The 14,300-nt window shown below is 49.4% G+C and overlaps 1 protein-coding gene across 2 annotated transcripts in view; it reads left to right on the top strand.

Annotated features, from left to right (window-relative positions):
- PKD1 (polycystin 1, transient receptor potential channel interacting) overlaps positions 1 to 14,300 on the top strand; it is a 99,507-nt gene that overhangs the window by 29,563 nt on the left and 55,644 nt on the right. For both annotated transcript variants that reach the window (XM_069810509.1, XM_069810508.1), the window contains exons 2-3: positions 11,916 to 11,987; positions 13,090 to 13,161. In XM_069810509.1, coding sequence (XP_069666610.1) covers positions 11,916 to 11,987; positions 13,090 to 13,161 — 144 coding nt within the window. The remainder of the gene's footprint in view (positions 1 to 11,915; positions 11,988 to 13,089; positions 13,162 to 14,300) is intronic.

Below are 14,300 nucleotides of genomic sequence, written 5' to 3'. Positions count from 1 at the left end.
TGACTGCAGCCTGGGGAGTATTTGTGGTTAAAACCAGAAAACATGGTAGAGGGACCCTCAGTTCAGTGGACAGGTGGAGTGAATCCTACCCCTGGGAACTCAAGCTAGGCAAATTCAGACCAGAAATAAGCCTGACTAACCCTGCAACAGCTTACCAAAGCTGGTGGTGGCTATCCCATCCCTGAAAGTATTTACGTGAAGATGGGAATGTTCCCTAGAAGGATGGGGAACTGCTTGCTTAGGCTTGATGCAGGAATTGATTGTGAGGAGTGTGATGGCTTGCAGTATGTGATTCGTTGGGATAAATGATCATGTTAAAAGTCTGTGAGTCATTCTCCTTGCTCTTTGTTAGTGCAAGAAGCAGACTGCCAAAAGGGAAGGGTTAGTAGATTTGTGTCCTGTTCCCCCCTTCCCCAAAAGTGGCTCATGAATTGAGTAGGTCCCAGGGCTTCAGAACATCTGGAGAGCCTGTGCCTCACTGAGGAGACCACAGAAAGCAGACATAACATCAGGATTGCAAGGAAAACACAAACCGGATTGTGCTGCAGCCGTGGTTTGGCCAGGTCTTGGGTCCTGAACATGCTGCACTTTTCTTTTTGCTCCAGGCTCCCCTGGTTTGTGGATTTTCTGTCGCAGGCAGTGGGCTGTGAACTTTGTGGTTATACTCAGCATCATTGTTTTCACAGAGCAGCACCATTTATTTTGTGCTATTTTTAAACATATCAAGTGCTAATGTGACTGCCCCAAATCCCAGAGTTTTCTCTCTGGAGAAGATAAGTAAGGGGCTCAGCGTCTCTCCAGCACAGGCTGTGCTGCAAAACGTTGCTGAAAGTTGTTCTCCATTGCTAACAACACACTGCCAGGCATGGACCTGGTTGAGTCTTCCTGGTCTTCACTTGCCCTTTTCCCCATCTCAGCTATTTTTAGTTAGCATCCCATGCTTTTTGCTGAAGGGTGTTGGTGAGAGCCTGGAACAGGGAATCTCTTAAATGAAAAGAAATGTTGTTGGTAAAACATATTGGAGATGAAAATCTATTGACAGACAGGGCTAAAATACACACAAGAATGTTTTTCTTAAGCAGCCACCCAGGAACTTGGAAAACTTGCTCGTCTGTTAGAGATTGCTGTTAGCTAAAGGTCAAACAAATTTGTACTGTCGGCTACAAAAGGGAAAGCGTTCGACGGAGTGTTATCGCCCGTGGGAAGTGACTGTTGAGATCTGGCTACAGGGCCAGTGTTACCAGGGGTGGGTGGAAATCTGGGTCCGTTTCAGCACCGAGGCGGGTGCCGGTGGGTCTGTGCCGGAGCCCGTGGGGCCGGGCTGGTGGCATCCCCGGTCATCTCTGCTCCATGTGCCCCATGGGAGGTACAGGCTGGGGGATTTTGGAGCAGGACCTGAGGGGCTGGAGCTCAAACTTTGCAAACGACTGAGGAGGAAATAGCTGCAAAATCTTTCTGTTAGGTCCGCTTGCCTTTGTGCTGCTCTGACAGCAGGAGGTCCAAAGCCGGGAGCATGCTGTGCTCACCCCAGGCTGCTCCCACACCCGGAGGGATGAAGGGACGCGGTGACGCTGTCCCTCCGCCGCCTCTTGATGGTTGGCCGTGAGACTTTCCCCATCTGTTCTCACAGTGTTTTGGATCCAGGGTGCCCTCTTCGTGTCTGCTTTACCCGCCGTGCGTGGGTGGCTCTGGCTGGTAGGTGATGTTACTCCTAAATCCTCAATCCTTTGTGAACTCCCGTGAAGACTGTGTTTTGCTGCCTCGGGGCTTTGTTTTCTTCTTGGTTTTGAGCTGCCAGTGCCGTGCAGCGCCTGACAACGTACTGACAGTTCTCCCAGTGTGAGAAATGAGAGAAGTATTTCCCAACTGTTTGAAGAAATTACTTTTGATCTGATACTGCCTCACTTATCAGTCTCACTCTCTCTCAGCTGGCTTGCACTCTGAATTCAACTAGGAAGTGGCATTAAGTTTTTTGCAAATCTCCTCAGGGCATTTCAGATGATCAGGCGGTCCCTAGTTCACAGCTTTCGTGCTGTATCGATGCCCAAGTTGTTCCACTGTTCCTTTTGGGATACAAAACACGGATGCCCCAGAAGGTTTCCAAGGAACAGGCTATGCAAATATTTTTTCATACTGTGTCAGTGTTTGCAAACTGGACGTGTGCTTTGGAGAAGACTTTTCCTGGAGTTCTCTGCGTCTCTTGGCTCCAACTCCTGTGTCAGCTCAGCGACATATTGCTGCTATCGGTTCAACAGCATCCAGAGCCTCCTGCATCCTGTGAACCTTGCCGGTGGCTCTCGTTTGTTGTGTATTGCAGAACTCATGGTGCTGGGGAAAAAATAACGTTATGTTTTTATCATTTCTCACAGAGAAATAATATCCCTAGAGGATAGCTGTCCAAGCAAAGGCCTCACATTAAAATAAATACAAATGGAATAATAAAAAAACAGGACCTGGAGATTATCTACTCCATCCCCTGTCCCGGTGGTGAATTAATATCAACAATACCTAAACATTTATGGAAAACTCTTCACTTTCTGTGAGGAAGATTAAACACTTAGTAGCTCAGCTGTGTAATTCCTAAATTACAGCTTGCAGAGGGCTCACTTTTCATGGTAAAATAAAATATGACTGGGCTCTGAACATGCTGACTTGGAAACACTCTGGGTTTTCAAGAGACCGGAGCTGGGCATTGAAAAGAGCTGTGTGTTGGCATGCAATGCCACAGGACGTGGAGGCTCCCTGGACAGATGCTTTTTTGGGGAAGAAGTGGGTATCTGCATGGAAAGTAGTTGGATTTGGGCTGCAGGCGTCTAATATGGTCTGCTTGAGCTCTGCCATGTGTGCTGGGAGGATAGCTGGTTTTATCGCATCTTTGGTTTCTTTGCAAACTTTCCATGAAACGAATGTGTATTTGTAGGGCTGGCATTTAGCTGGATGAAACTGTAGACGGCTTGTTTACGTGCAGCACTAATTATGGTCATTAACTTTATTTAAATATTTGGGTTGCTGCTTTCCCAAGCTGAAGGTCTTCCCTGTTCTCATCTTTTAGTGTGATGTTGCAGAGGCAGAGTGGGTCTGGGTGACGCCTGATGTTTCAAGCCTTATTTTATGCCACGTTAAGTCACCTCTTGGCAATGGAGGGGAGGACCACGTCCAGCGCCAGCTCCAGTCAGTGCCGGCTTCTGGTGGCTCAGAAGGTGGGACCTGGCATGGAAAGCCTCTCTCACAACAGTGGCCATCCCTGTAGCCAGCTCCTCGTCCCACCAGAGCGCCTTGCAGAAGCCCTTGCTGACCTCCACAAGCACAGGAGGCCCCTGGTGACTCCTCAGTGCCCCCCTCGCCTTTGGCTCCATTGTTTTGGGAACGAGGAGATGAAGTCAGTTGCAGTCTAAGAATAACTTGTAAAATGAGCCGTGCTGTGGGTCCCTGTGCAGACAGCAGCGCTCTGGTTCCTGGGAGCCTCTTGTGTGAAAAAACCCCCACCCAGCCCTCTCGGCTGGGGAAGAGGGACAGAGCGCATGATGCCATTGCCTATGAGCCGGCCCTGCCAGAACATGACGTCGCTCCATGAGGTAACACGTCCCCTTTGTTCGAGTGGCTTCATCCCTGGTCCGACTTTATAACCATATTTGGGAAAGTCTGCGGAAAGCTGCTGGCTGCGGGGATCCGAGGAGCCGCTCTTTGAGTCTCAGCTGCACTGCAGACAGCTCCCACCTGGAGGGTCAGGACGCCCTGGCCACAGCGGTGGGGATGCCCTGGCCACAGCGGTGGGGATGCCCTGGCCACAGCAGTGGGGATGCCCTGGCCACAGTGGTGGGGAAGCCCTGACTGTGCATCCCGCAGGCGCGCACAACCTCACCTCCTCTGTCTGCTCCAGGGATGGGGCACGGGCACAGGAGCAGAGGGAGTGTGGACAAGCAGCGGCTGGGTAGGGACTGCCGTCTCACCTGGGGTGTCCAAAGGTCTCAGCTCGATCTCGTGCAGGACTTGGGGATCAGTCTTTCCCACGCTGCTTGAATCACAGGCTCTTGCAGCCCCTTTTCCTCAGCCACCGGCAGGGACACAGGCACCCACTGTCTGGCTTGACCCTGAGCTCACTCACTTTGCTGAGTGCTAAGGGAGCATTTTACACTGCCCTGTGGGCGGCCATCTGCCTCTCAGGGGGATCGTGAAGAACCTGTGGCCCCAACCCAGCAAGACAAGTAGGATTTACTCCTACAAATCTGAGGGTTGCGTTGTGCTGGTACTCTGGGAGAGGCTTGCGGCAGGATGAGGCAAGGCAGTGAGATGGGGAAGGAGCATTGCTTCACTCCCATTGCTCAGAGGGGAGCCCGCAGTGATGGAGTGACCTGCTTGTGGTCCTGTAGCGAGTCTGCAGCGGAACTGGGAGTTACATCTGGGTCTGCTTTGTGTCAAACCCAACCGTCTCCTGGCACAACTGCCTTGCAAGGGCATATGTGAGAGTGCTTTGCGGTTCTCCCAGGAGAGCACAAAGCGTACAGAACATTGCAAAAATACTTGTATCCTTGCCTTACATTTTCATATCAACAATTACGATTTTGCCGTGGGAAGAAAAACATTTAGTTTTTAAATGAATATTTGTGAAAAAGTCTTTTGGGGCAAATTCCTTAGAGAGAGCTAAGACTTGGGCCAGCATTTGAAACTCATAAATTCAAGATGAACGAATAAACTGTCATCGTGCTGTGACAGCCTCGGGGAGACGAGGGTGCTCGCCGCCGTCTGCCAGTCCCAGCGTGCAGCTCTCTGCTCAGGACTCGCTCTCAGCAGCCGCCGGTGTCTCCCATTGAGCCTTTCCCTGGACAGCCCTCCATCTCGTGCATTTGCTTCCTAACAGCCTTGCTGTTCTTTGGAAGCTGATCTCTGCAGTGGAGTCCTTGGGCACACGGATGAAATGCAGCCTCCTCTTGGGTGGGATGCATCCGTTCAGAGTGACCCACTGCTAAATGGCTTTGGGAAGGAGGGGTGAAACCCACCAGCGAAGGGCCCTTCTTTGTGTTTGCCTGCAGCTCTCGGAGGTGATGTGCGGTGGAGCTGGAATCCCTTTGCCTCGGAAAATCCCTGCTTCAGTGTGATTGAAAACATTAGCTGGTGATGAAGATCTCCCCATGTTGTTGCTCTCCTGTCTGTGCTGAAAGGCTGAGAGCTCATTGTGCAGGAGAGCTGTTCAGACTGTTCCTCCCAGCCTGCCTGCTGGGGTGTCCCTGCATCTAGTGCAGGATGACAGCGTTGCTCCCTGCACCCTGCACACAGAAAAATCAGTGGTTTTTTAGATTTCCATAGCCACTGTGGCAAGAATCTCTTATTTCCCCTTATGCACACAAGTGCTGTTACTTTTACTGTGCTTCCTATGAGAGGTGCAAGCCAAAAGACAAAGAAAAAAAGGAATCAGATCAGCAAAACCCTGTAATTTTTCCTGGCTGAAACATGCAAAAACACATAGGGTTTTCCTCCTCTTTTCTGGAAAGTCTGTTATGTATGTCAGGCAGTATCAGCACAGCACTGCTGCATGGGGCACCATGCTGCTTTTTATTCCTGGAGTCTAGAAAAGTTTGGCATGGTAACACATAAGACAAGGTTTCAGTGACCCTCTTGGGCAGTTTGCTGTTCCAGTTTGCTGTTCTGTCAGCTGATGGAGGACTCTGGAAGCAGTGGGCTTCGTTGTGTCTCACAAACCATCTCACGTGTCCCTCTGTCACTTGTCCTCTCTGGTTGCAAGGTGTGGAACGGTGCAGCCTGGCTTTTGGTGGGGGTGAGAAATGGGAGCATTGCTGGGCATTGCTCGGAGCATTTCTGGGCAGCTGGTGCTGCCTGCGGTGTTTTCTGTGCCTCAGTTTGCTGCTCACTTTGGTCGTTGCCTGTCCTCCCTGGTTGCTGCAAGGCTTTATCCACGGGAACTGCCAGGGACTGAGCACCTTTGTATCCTGAAGGTGAAATTCAGTGGATATTTTGGCAAAGTATGTAGAGTTGAGATCAGAAAGGGGGAACTGTTTCCACTGGAAGTTGTGCTTGGGAAAGAGGACTGAGGCAATCTGGGAAGGGCTCTGGAGTCAGGAGTGGGGCAGAGAAGATAAATAAGAACAACTATTCAGTGTTCACAGTGCAGAAAATTAGGCAGTATCCAGTGAAGCAATGCATCTAGCAGGTTTCAACAAATGAAAGAAAGCACTTTTTTAAAGCACGTGAGTTATGGAGCTTGTTGCTGTAGGCTCTTGTGGAGCCCAGGCTGACTCAGGAAGGGGAAGATGGCATTGTGGAAGATCAGTCTGTTGGTGGCTCTTAAATACGACAGTCCAATGCAGTCTCTGGCTCTGAACATCCTTGGCTGCTGGCTGCCAAGAGCTGGGAGGTGTGTTGGGGAAGGATTGCTCATGGATCTCCCTGAACACCTGGTACTGACCGCCACTGGGGGGTGGGATCAGGGGCAGGACGGAATAGAGAGCAGAGCTATTCTGACGTCCCTGCAACCACACCTGCTGTTAAAACACAGTGTCTGGGCCAGAATGGGGCCCAGCCCTGTCCCCAGGACTCTTACTTGGGTCACACAAACATGAGGCAAATTGCATTTCGGGGGGGTTTGTCATGGATCAGGGAAGACCGGCTGGTTGGGGGAGGCTAGTGGGAAGAGCCCAGCCTGGCTGATCCACAGGAGAAAGTGCTTTTCCCCGAAGGACAGGGTCTCTCTGTTGCAGGTGCTCCATGTACTCACCCCATGTGTCCTGTTGGGCCAGCCCGGCTCAGGAAGATGGGCTGGGAGATAGAAAAGCTTCTCCCTTGCCTGCAGGCTGCACCCTGCAGCCTGGAGGGCAGATGCTTTATCCCTCCTGCACAGTTGCAGGCCCCTTAGTGGCCACTGTATCAGCTCCTGTGCAGACTCTGGATGGAAATATGACCGTACTCAAGCTACCGTCTTTCCCTAGCACCTCTAGACTTCACTGACCCACAAAAAGCTTAGCTTTTATTGTGGCTTATAGACCTGGAGCTTCTTTTCTACTGAACCGCTGCAACTCTCCCCCAGCCTGCACACAGGCTCCTCTCCACACAGACGCTTCTCTCCGTCTGTGGATGCTTTTCCCATTACTGTTCTGGCCGGGCTCCATGCACCAAAAGGGCTGGGGAAGGCACAAGCCAGCACTGCCCCCCTCTTCCCTTCCCTTCCCTCCCTTTTTTGTGAAATGAAGGCAGAGCGGGCCCACAAATGACATAATGAGAGCATGACATCAGGCTTGGCAGGCAGAGGCGTGCTATACTCTGCTCAACATTATATGTTCTGTGGAATTAAGAAAAAAACAGCCGTGCACCAAAAAAAGCCTGTCCACCACAGTGTTGCAGAAATAAACCCCGTGGCTGCCCTGGGCTTGCAGCTGCGAGGCCGTGGAACCTGTCTGAGCATCACAAAGGGACAAAGCGGGTGGCAACAAGCCCTGCTGCTCATTTCCATCAGCAGCTGCTGGAGGGCAGCAGCTATGTGAGGGCACGCCAGTGCTCGATGCTTTTTACCCCCAGAAGTTACCCGACCCCATCTGCAGGAGATCTCGCTGGCAGTTTTTGCGACTGATCCGTCCTCACACTCCCGGTGAGACGGGCTGCTGTTAGCCCTGCGGTACACGGAGCTCCGGAGAGGTTGGGTGGCATACCCAGCATCACACAGGGAGTTGGTAGCAGAGCTGAGATGGAGCTGAAGGCTCCCAAGGCTCAGGTTGACGCCATCATTACTAAATGTTCCCTCATCTGAAGCTTCACCTTCCCCGCACAACCAACTTCTCTTCCAGAAGAAGCATTTTAAAATCTTCCTTTGCTTGGCGTGTAAGTTAAATGTGTCTGTTTGCTGGGGCATTTAGGGAGCTGCAAGGGGAGCTCTCTGTAAGGCATCTTTTGCAGTTTTTGTTCTATACCGTAGTCAGTGGGTTTTGGTGCCCCTTGTCCCACAGAGTGCGGAGAAGTGTGCCAGCCCTCCCAGCCTCCTCTGGCATTATATGTCTCCATTTTATAGGTATGGAAACTGAGGCAGGATCGAGAAGTTGTGACTTGCCCACAGCTGTCCTCTTCCAGGCAGCACAGCGTGTTCTCAGTATCCCCCATGGCACAGTAAACTAAATTTTTCTTTCTTCTCGTGGAGAGGGCGGCAGTCTGTGTGTGCAGTGCATTTCAATGGGGAGCCTTGTTTTCTGCTGGCTTCAGCTCTGCTTTGAACCTGCTCCGAATTTTCTCCAGCCTGGCAGTGGGCTGGGAAAATACAGTCGTGGCAGTTTGTGGCACCGAGAGGCTGAGCTCTGTCCCACAGCCTTTGCGTTGGTTTTTATTGCTCAGTATTTCCTGATTTATTTTTTTTTCTGCAACCTGACTTGGTTCACAGCCATCTTTCCCATGCCAGGAAGGCATAATATGATTTTCCATACAAGTTGGAGAGGGACCAGTGGGAGAAGGCAAGCAGGCAGCTGGGAGCCCCAGCTCACTGACTCGCAGCTGGAGGTGGCAGGCGCTGGCATCCGTCACCGTTCCTCACTTCACCGTTCCTCACTTCTCCAAGCTGTCCTGTCAATGGGAGCTCTGCTTCCCTTGCAGGCTCTGCACTGAGGAGGTCTGGGGAGGTTGAAAGCTGGGAGGTTTTATACCGGTTCCTCATCAGATCATGAAGGCAAGGGTAGAAAATAGCAAGAGAATTGGGCTCTGGTTTGTAGGTAACAGTGGGTTGCCATCTAGTGCCTGGTCTGGATGGAGTTCAGCAGTGTCTGTGGGTGCTGGGTGGGAGCTCAGGCTGTGGAAGACAGAGGGTGGGAACCAAGGTCTTGGGATCCCTTGGAAAGCATGTGAGCTGTAGTTAAGTGACAAAGTGTCAGGGTGTAGACAGAGCTTGGGTTAATTACAACCTCCAAGGGCTCAGAGCATCTCGCAGCCTCTGAAGCAGCCTTGCCTGGGAACCGAGCCCCAGGTTTCTCCTTTGAAGCCTGCTGGTGGAGCTTCTCTGCGTGCTGGGCTGTGGGTCAGTGTTGGCTTTGGATGACAGTAGTGGGAGCAGGATAGATGGGCGAGCTCAGATGGTACTATCTGGCAGCATCAGCTTGGTGTGTGCAGAATGACAGCCAAGTTGTACTATCAGGAGAGGAGGAAAAAGGCACGGGAGCCCTCTCCAGCCCTTCCACCATGCTGCCATGGAGGCTCACTGGGGCATGATGGTACTGATACCCCAGAGGCACGCATCCGAGGGGCCTGACACCCTCCCAAGCTGTCCTGGCCATATGAAGCAGCACAGTCCCTTGAACAAATCAGAGGATTGAGGGTTATCACTTAGTTGTTCATGGGGAACAGCTCCTCCTGGCCCTTTCTGAATAAAACCCGCTGGCCGCAGCCACAGCACCAGGCGTCCTGCACCCCTTGGGTCCCCACTGGATCACTCCTGTTCACCAGGAGCTCCTTCCCCCATGCGTGCCGCTCAGCAGGCAGTGACATCTAGTGTCGGTCCAACACACTGTGTAAAAGCAGCACTGAGTGGGGAATTACTGCCTGTATTTGCATTTTACCTCTTTGCTGAGGCTGGTGGGAGCAGCTCTGCCACTGTGCATCTTCCTGGAGCAGGTACCAGGTCACAGTCATCCCTGGTCCTGCTCTTGGGTAGGCATGGAGCTGACTGACCCCTGGGAGTCGAGGATTTGGGGTCTTAGCCTTCACTTATCTGAAGTTTAAAAGCTTTCTCTGAGATGAAATGGAAATAATGATAAGGGATGTTTGTAAAGGGCTGGGGAAGGCTCAGGACCAACCCCTCCATGCCTGGCACTGTGGCAGAGGGATGGAGATGAGCAGAGCTGTCCTGCTGGAGTTGTTCACCTCCTACTTGGGAAGCAGCAAGATGGGAGAGATGGAGAGAAAGCTGCAGAGAGCTGCAGAGAAGGCGGCTGGGCTTGGGGCTGGGTGTCCCAGTCCCCTGCATGGCTCAGGTGCCTGCTTGCCCGATTCTGCCATCTGTGATGGTGAGAGCTTCACCCTGCCCTGCGCGCTCTCTTCTCCATGCAGCCAAGCAGCGCTGCTGGAAGAGGCTCTTTGAAATGGCCAAGCCCTGATTTTGTAGCAGCAGAACAGTTTGGTTTGGAGGTCTCTCTCGTCTGGGCAAGGAGCAAGAAGGCATCAGAGCTGAAGCACCATTTCCTTCTGTCTTGGGCTTGAGGGGCTGCCTAAAAACTAAATGGGTTATTTCCAGGTATTTCAAAGGAGAAGAGAAATAGTTGTACTGGTCTCCCCTCTAAGGTAACTGGTCAAGTAATGCAAGAAGGTGCAGAGGCAGAGGAGTACAATTTACAGAAAATGCTCAAGGAGAGGTGGAGCAGGAGCCTCCGTGAAGAAGGATCTGACCTGGCTGGCAGCAGTTGGGATTCCAGTCCAAGCTGTCCTGTGTGTTTGTCTTGCAAGTGGGAGCTGGAAACAGGTTTGGAGGTGACTTTCATGTCCCCCGTGCAGAATGTGACTCCCATGTGGTCTGTGTCACTTCAGCAAAGGATGCTCTGTATTCTTTAACTATTGTCCCAGCTACCCCGAGACAAAAGAGCACTGGCTTGATCGAATATTTTTGCTAGCATCCTTTTTTAAAGTGGATTTGTTGAGCTTTTATTTTGCACATTTCTTGGACTTCTTTATTGGTGTTGCTGGTGAACTCTTCTGAATCCACTCTCAGCTTGGCAAAGAACTCTTGGACAGCAAAATTAGGGAAAATAAACTCAAACCTTTTAAAGAGACATCCATCCCTGTTACTTATCCCCAGAGTTTCCTGGAATCGTACATAATTTTCCTGCCAGTTTGGCAGAATTCTTTTCATTTGGATAAATTAAGTTTAAATGTCAGATCAAACCAAGAATTAATTAATTAGGGGATAAAAAATAAGAGGTGAGACAGCAAGAAGAAATTATGGGAAATGCTTGTAGGAAAAAAGGTGAGAAGGGAGGTGGGCAGGAGAACGTCTCTGTTGACACGGCACGGCTGTGGCTGCTGTGAATCCAGCCTTGTCCGCCTCCCTGGAGCTCTGCCAGAAATCCTTGAAGGATAATAACCATTGCATGGGCTCGGAATAAGTATTTTGATGCTGCTAAAAGAAGGTTTTGGCCGAAAGAGATTCATCTGAAACCAAAGAGTGAAGTTTATTGGAAACGAGTGGAGACAGATCAGCGAAACTTTCACTTCTTAGCTGAGTGACATTTTAAAATTGAAAAAGAGGACATGGGGTGAAAAGAGAAAGCTGGACTGGAGGACAGAAACAATTTTGCTTTGGATGAGTTGAAGGCTATTGGTGTTACAGGGAGCAATTAGAGATTTTTTAAAACGGTGTTCCTTTTATAAGGACAGTCTAACCTGATTTTAAATGGAAAATATTCTTTGTTACTTCTTTCCTTTTAAGCTTTTCCAAAGAGAGACAGAAAGATCTTTAAAATGTAAAAAGCTGAACGCATCAATTGTGTAATTAATGATGAGTTCTTTGGCACTAGAAATGGACTGGAAGTTCTGCAGAAATTTTTCTCTATGTTAATTACTATGTTAGTCTAAATTATTTCTTAATTACTTCTTTGAAAGTACATTAGACTTGAATATTTTTTTAAAAGGATACATCAAATTTAGTAATACATTTGTCATGTCTGTAATTATTCTAGCTAGATACACTGCAGAATGGTATGCATATAATGATAGTCCTAATCTGTATCTACACATTATACAAAGCTTTGAGCAGCAAATGATTTATAGCTGGGAAAGGTGTTTTCTTTGGCCAGGAGAAATGCTCCGCTTTAACACACCAAAACCTTCTGCTCTGGAGTCTGGAAGGAGTTTGGAGAGAGGCTCTTCTAAGGTCTAGTAATGGAGGAATGACAAAATGAAGTTGAATGAAAGCTGAAAATTGTGTTTTCTTTCTCTAGGGATCTTTCCAATAACAAGATCAGTGGTTTAGATGTTCAGATATTTGAAAGCCTGACTTCTCTGGCAAAACTGTAAGTACACACTGCACCCTTCCAGTCCTCCAGCTCACCGTGCACGTTTGAGCTGGTACCTAGAACACATGCTTGTGTTTCACAAGTTAGCCTTGTTCTTGCTTGACCTCATCTGTCGAGCCCCAGATAGATGTGTCCATGGACTCCTTCCTCAAGGCATTTAGCTGCACAGTCCAGTGATTCGCTTATTGGCATTCAGAGAGTTGGGCAGGATTTGACTTGCTGTACTGCAAGATGGAGAGGAGATCAAGGCAAGAGATTGAGATTTGTCACAAGATGGTTGTTAGTACATGGAAAATTATAAAACTGCAGTGTCCAAATCCCACTTGTCTTCAGAGGCAATTGGGTACGGAGTCTGAGGGTCCTTTGAGGAGCCTGGCAGAGGTGGGGGAAAGGGCCGATGTCCCACTGCTCCCCACACCTTGAGCTGTCCCGTTTCACTAAAACTACACAGACTCTGTCTGGGCCAGGAGAAGAGGAGAGCTTTGACCGTTAGCAAACTCACTGGTTCAGCTGCTGATCAGATGAGTTTGCACTGTTATGTGCTGATGGTTCATAGGGAAGATTAACTGTTTTTTAAAGAGTAATTGGACTGTCAGATCAAAAAAGGCACCAATACAGCAAGCCCCAAAACCTGATTTGGTGGTTCTAGCTGAGTACCTGGCAGCTTGGACAGCCTGCCATCTTCACACCTCAAAAATCTCCTAAAAGGAGGACTTATAGAAGGACTTGGAGCACTGGAACTGTATTTGAGCATGGGAACAGGCTACCTAAGGAGGTTGTGGAGTCTCCATCCTTGCAGATACACAAAAGCCCTCTGGATGTGGTCCTGGGCAGCCCATTCTAGGTGAACCTGCTTGAGCAGGGGGGTTGGACCAGGTAACTTCCAGAGGTCCCTTCCAACATCAGTCACACTGTCATTCCGTGACTTAGTGCCTGTCTGGGCATTTTGCTATCATATGCATGTGGCTTTTGAGACTCAAGGTGTTCAGAGGGTAACTAGTACCCAAGCAGAGCTTGGGACGAAGGTTGATCCTGTATGTTTGCCAGGAAGTTGTTACCAGCGTGATGAACTTTCCTTTTCATTTTCCCTCTTTTACAGAGATATAAGCCACAACAAGATTTCTACATTAGAAGATGGAATATTTGATAATTTATTTAATTTAAGTGAAATGTAAGTTCATCCTCTTTGTTTCCCAGTTCTTTATTTAGACCTTTCCTTGAAACAGCTCTTCCCTTCCTGGTGGTGTGGGATGCAGCGCTGTCTCGGGGAGACCTGGGGCACATACCCAACCAAGCAGCTGCCTTTTGTACTCTTCTCCAATTTCTTCCTCAAGCTGTGTCCTGCTCCTGGGTCCTGTTGGTGCCCTTCAAGCCTAACCTCTTCCTAGACTTTGCTTCTGTCTCCTGGATACCTCCAACCTCTGCCAGGGCCTTTTTGGCTTCCCTGCTTCTCTCCCACACCAGCTCTGCTGAGGTTCTTGTCTCTGGCTGTGGTCTGGGTCACACTTACTGTTCTGTTTGTATGGTCACACCTTGGGACTGGGAGATCTAACGAAAAGGGCACCGACCTGCAACAGGGGAGACCCTGACTGAGGTGTCTAAGTCACTTGAAGGCACTTCAAGATGTTGTCCCTAAGTGATTCAAGTTCTTAGGCCTATAACTGAAGTAATTAAAATCTGTGCCATTATGTGAAGGGAGGCAAGGGGAAGCCACACATTTTCAGGAGAGATACATGAAGTTACAGCACAGAATGGCAGTTCTGTGTCTGAATGAGCAAAAGGATTAACCCCATGCAATTGCTTTTTGCAAGTAAGAAAAAAGCTCAGCCACACAGGACACAAAGGGCATTTTCAGCTCTGCATTTTTGCTTGCAAGTGGCACTGAAAAGACAGAAGGTCCAAATGAGTCTGTCCCTGCTAAGGCTGGTTGGCAAAGTGGTGCTTTCAGTATGAAAATCCGGGGTTCAGCCCCTGCGGTGGCCCGGCCCAGCTGGCGTCAGCTAAACAAACAGCTTTCCATCTCTGTCCTGTTCGCAGCTGAATGCCAAAGGCTGTAATTTGGATCAAGCTTAGCTGCAATTAAAGTTTCCATCTTTTCATTAAACTGCCACATGGAAAGATTATCATTGACTTTGCATTTCTTTTTTGACAGATCAATTTTATTCTCTTAGCTATTTTTTAATGGAGCTGTAAATAGTCTCCCTTAGCTGGAGAGGCTGCCATTACATCCAATGGCTGTTAGATGGCAGACTATTTTAAATATAAGATTGTGTCTGTAATTTGCTTCTAATTGCAACAATTATTTGTAGA

The sequence above is a fragment of the Haliaeetus albicilla genome, chromosome 22, assembly GCF_947461875.1.
Source record: "Haliaeetus albicilla chromosome 22, bHalAlb1.1, whole genome shotgun sequence".
Lineage (NCBI taxonomy): Eukaryota > Metazoa > Chordata > Aves > Accipitriformes > Accipitridae > Haliaeetus > Haliaeetus albicilla.
The sequence above is the reverse complement of the archived record's forward strand: the minus strand, read 5'-3'. Positions and strand labels throughout refer to the sequence as shown.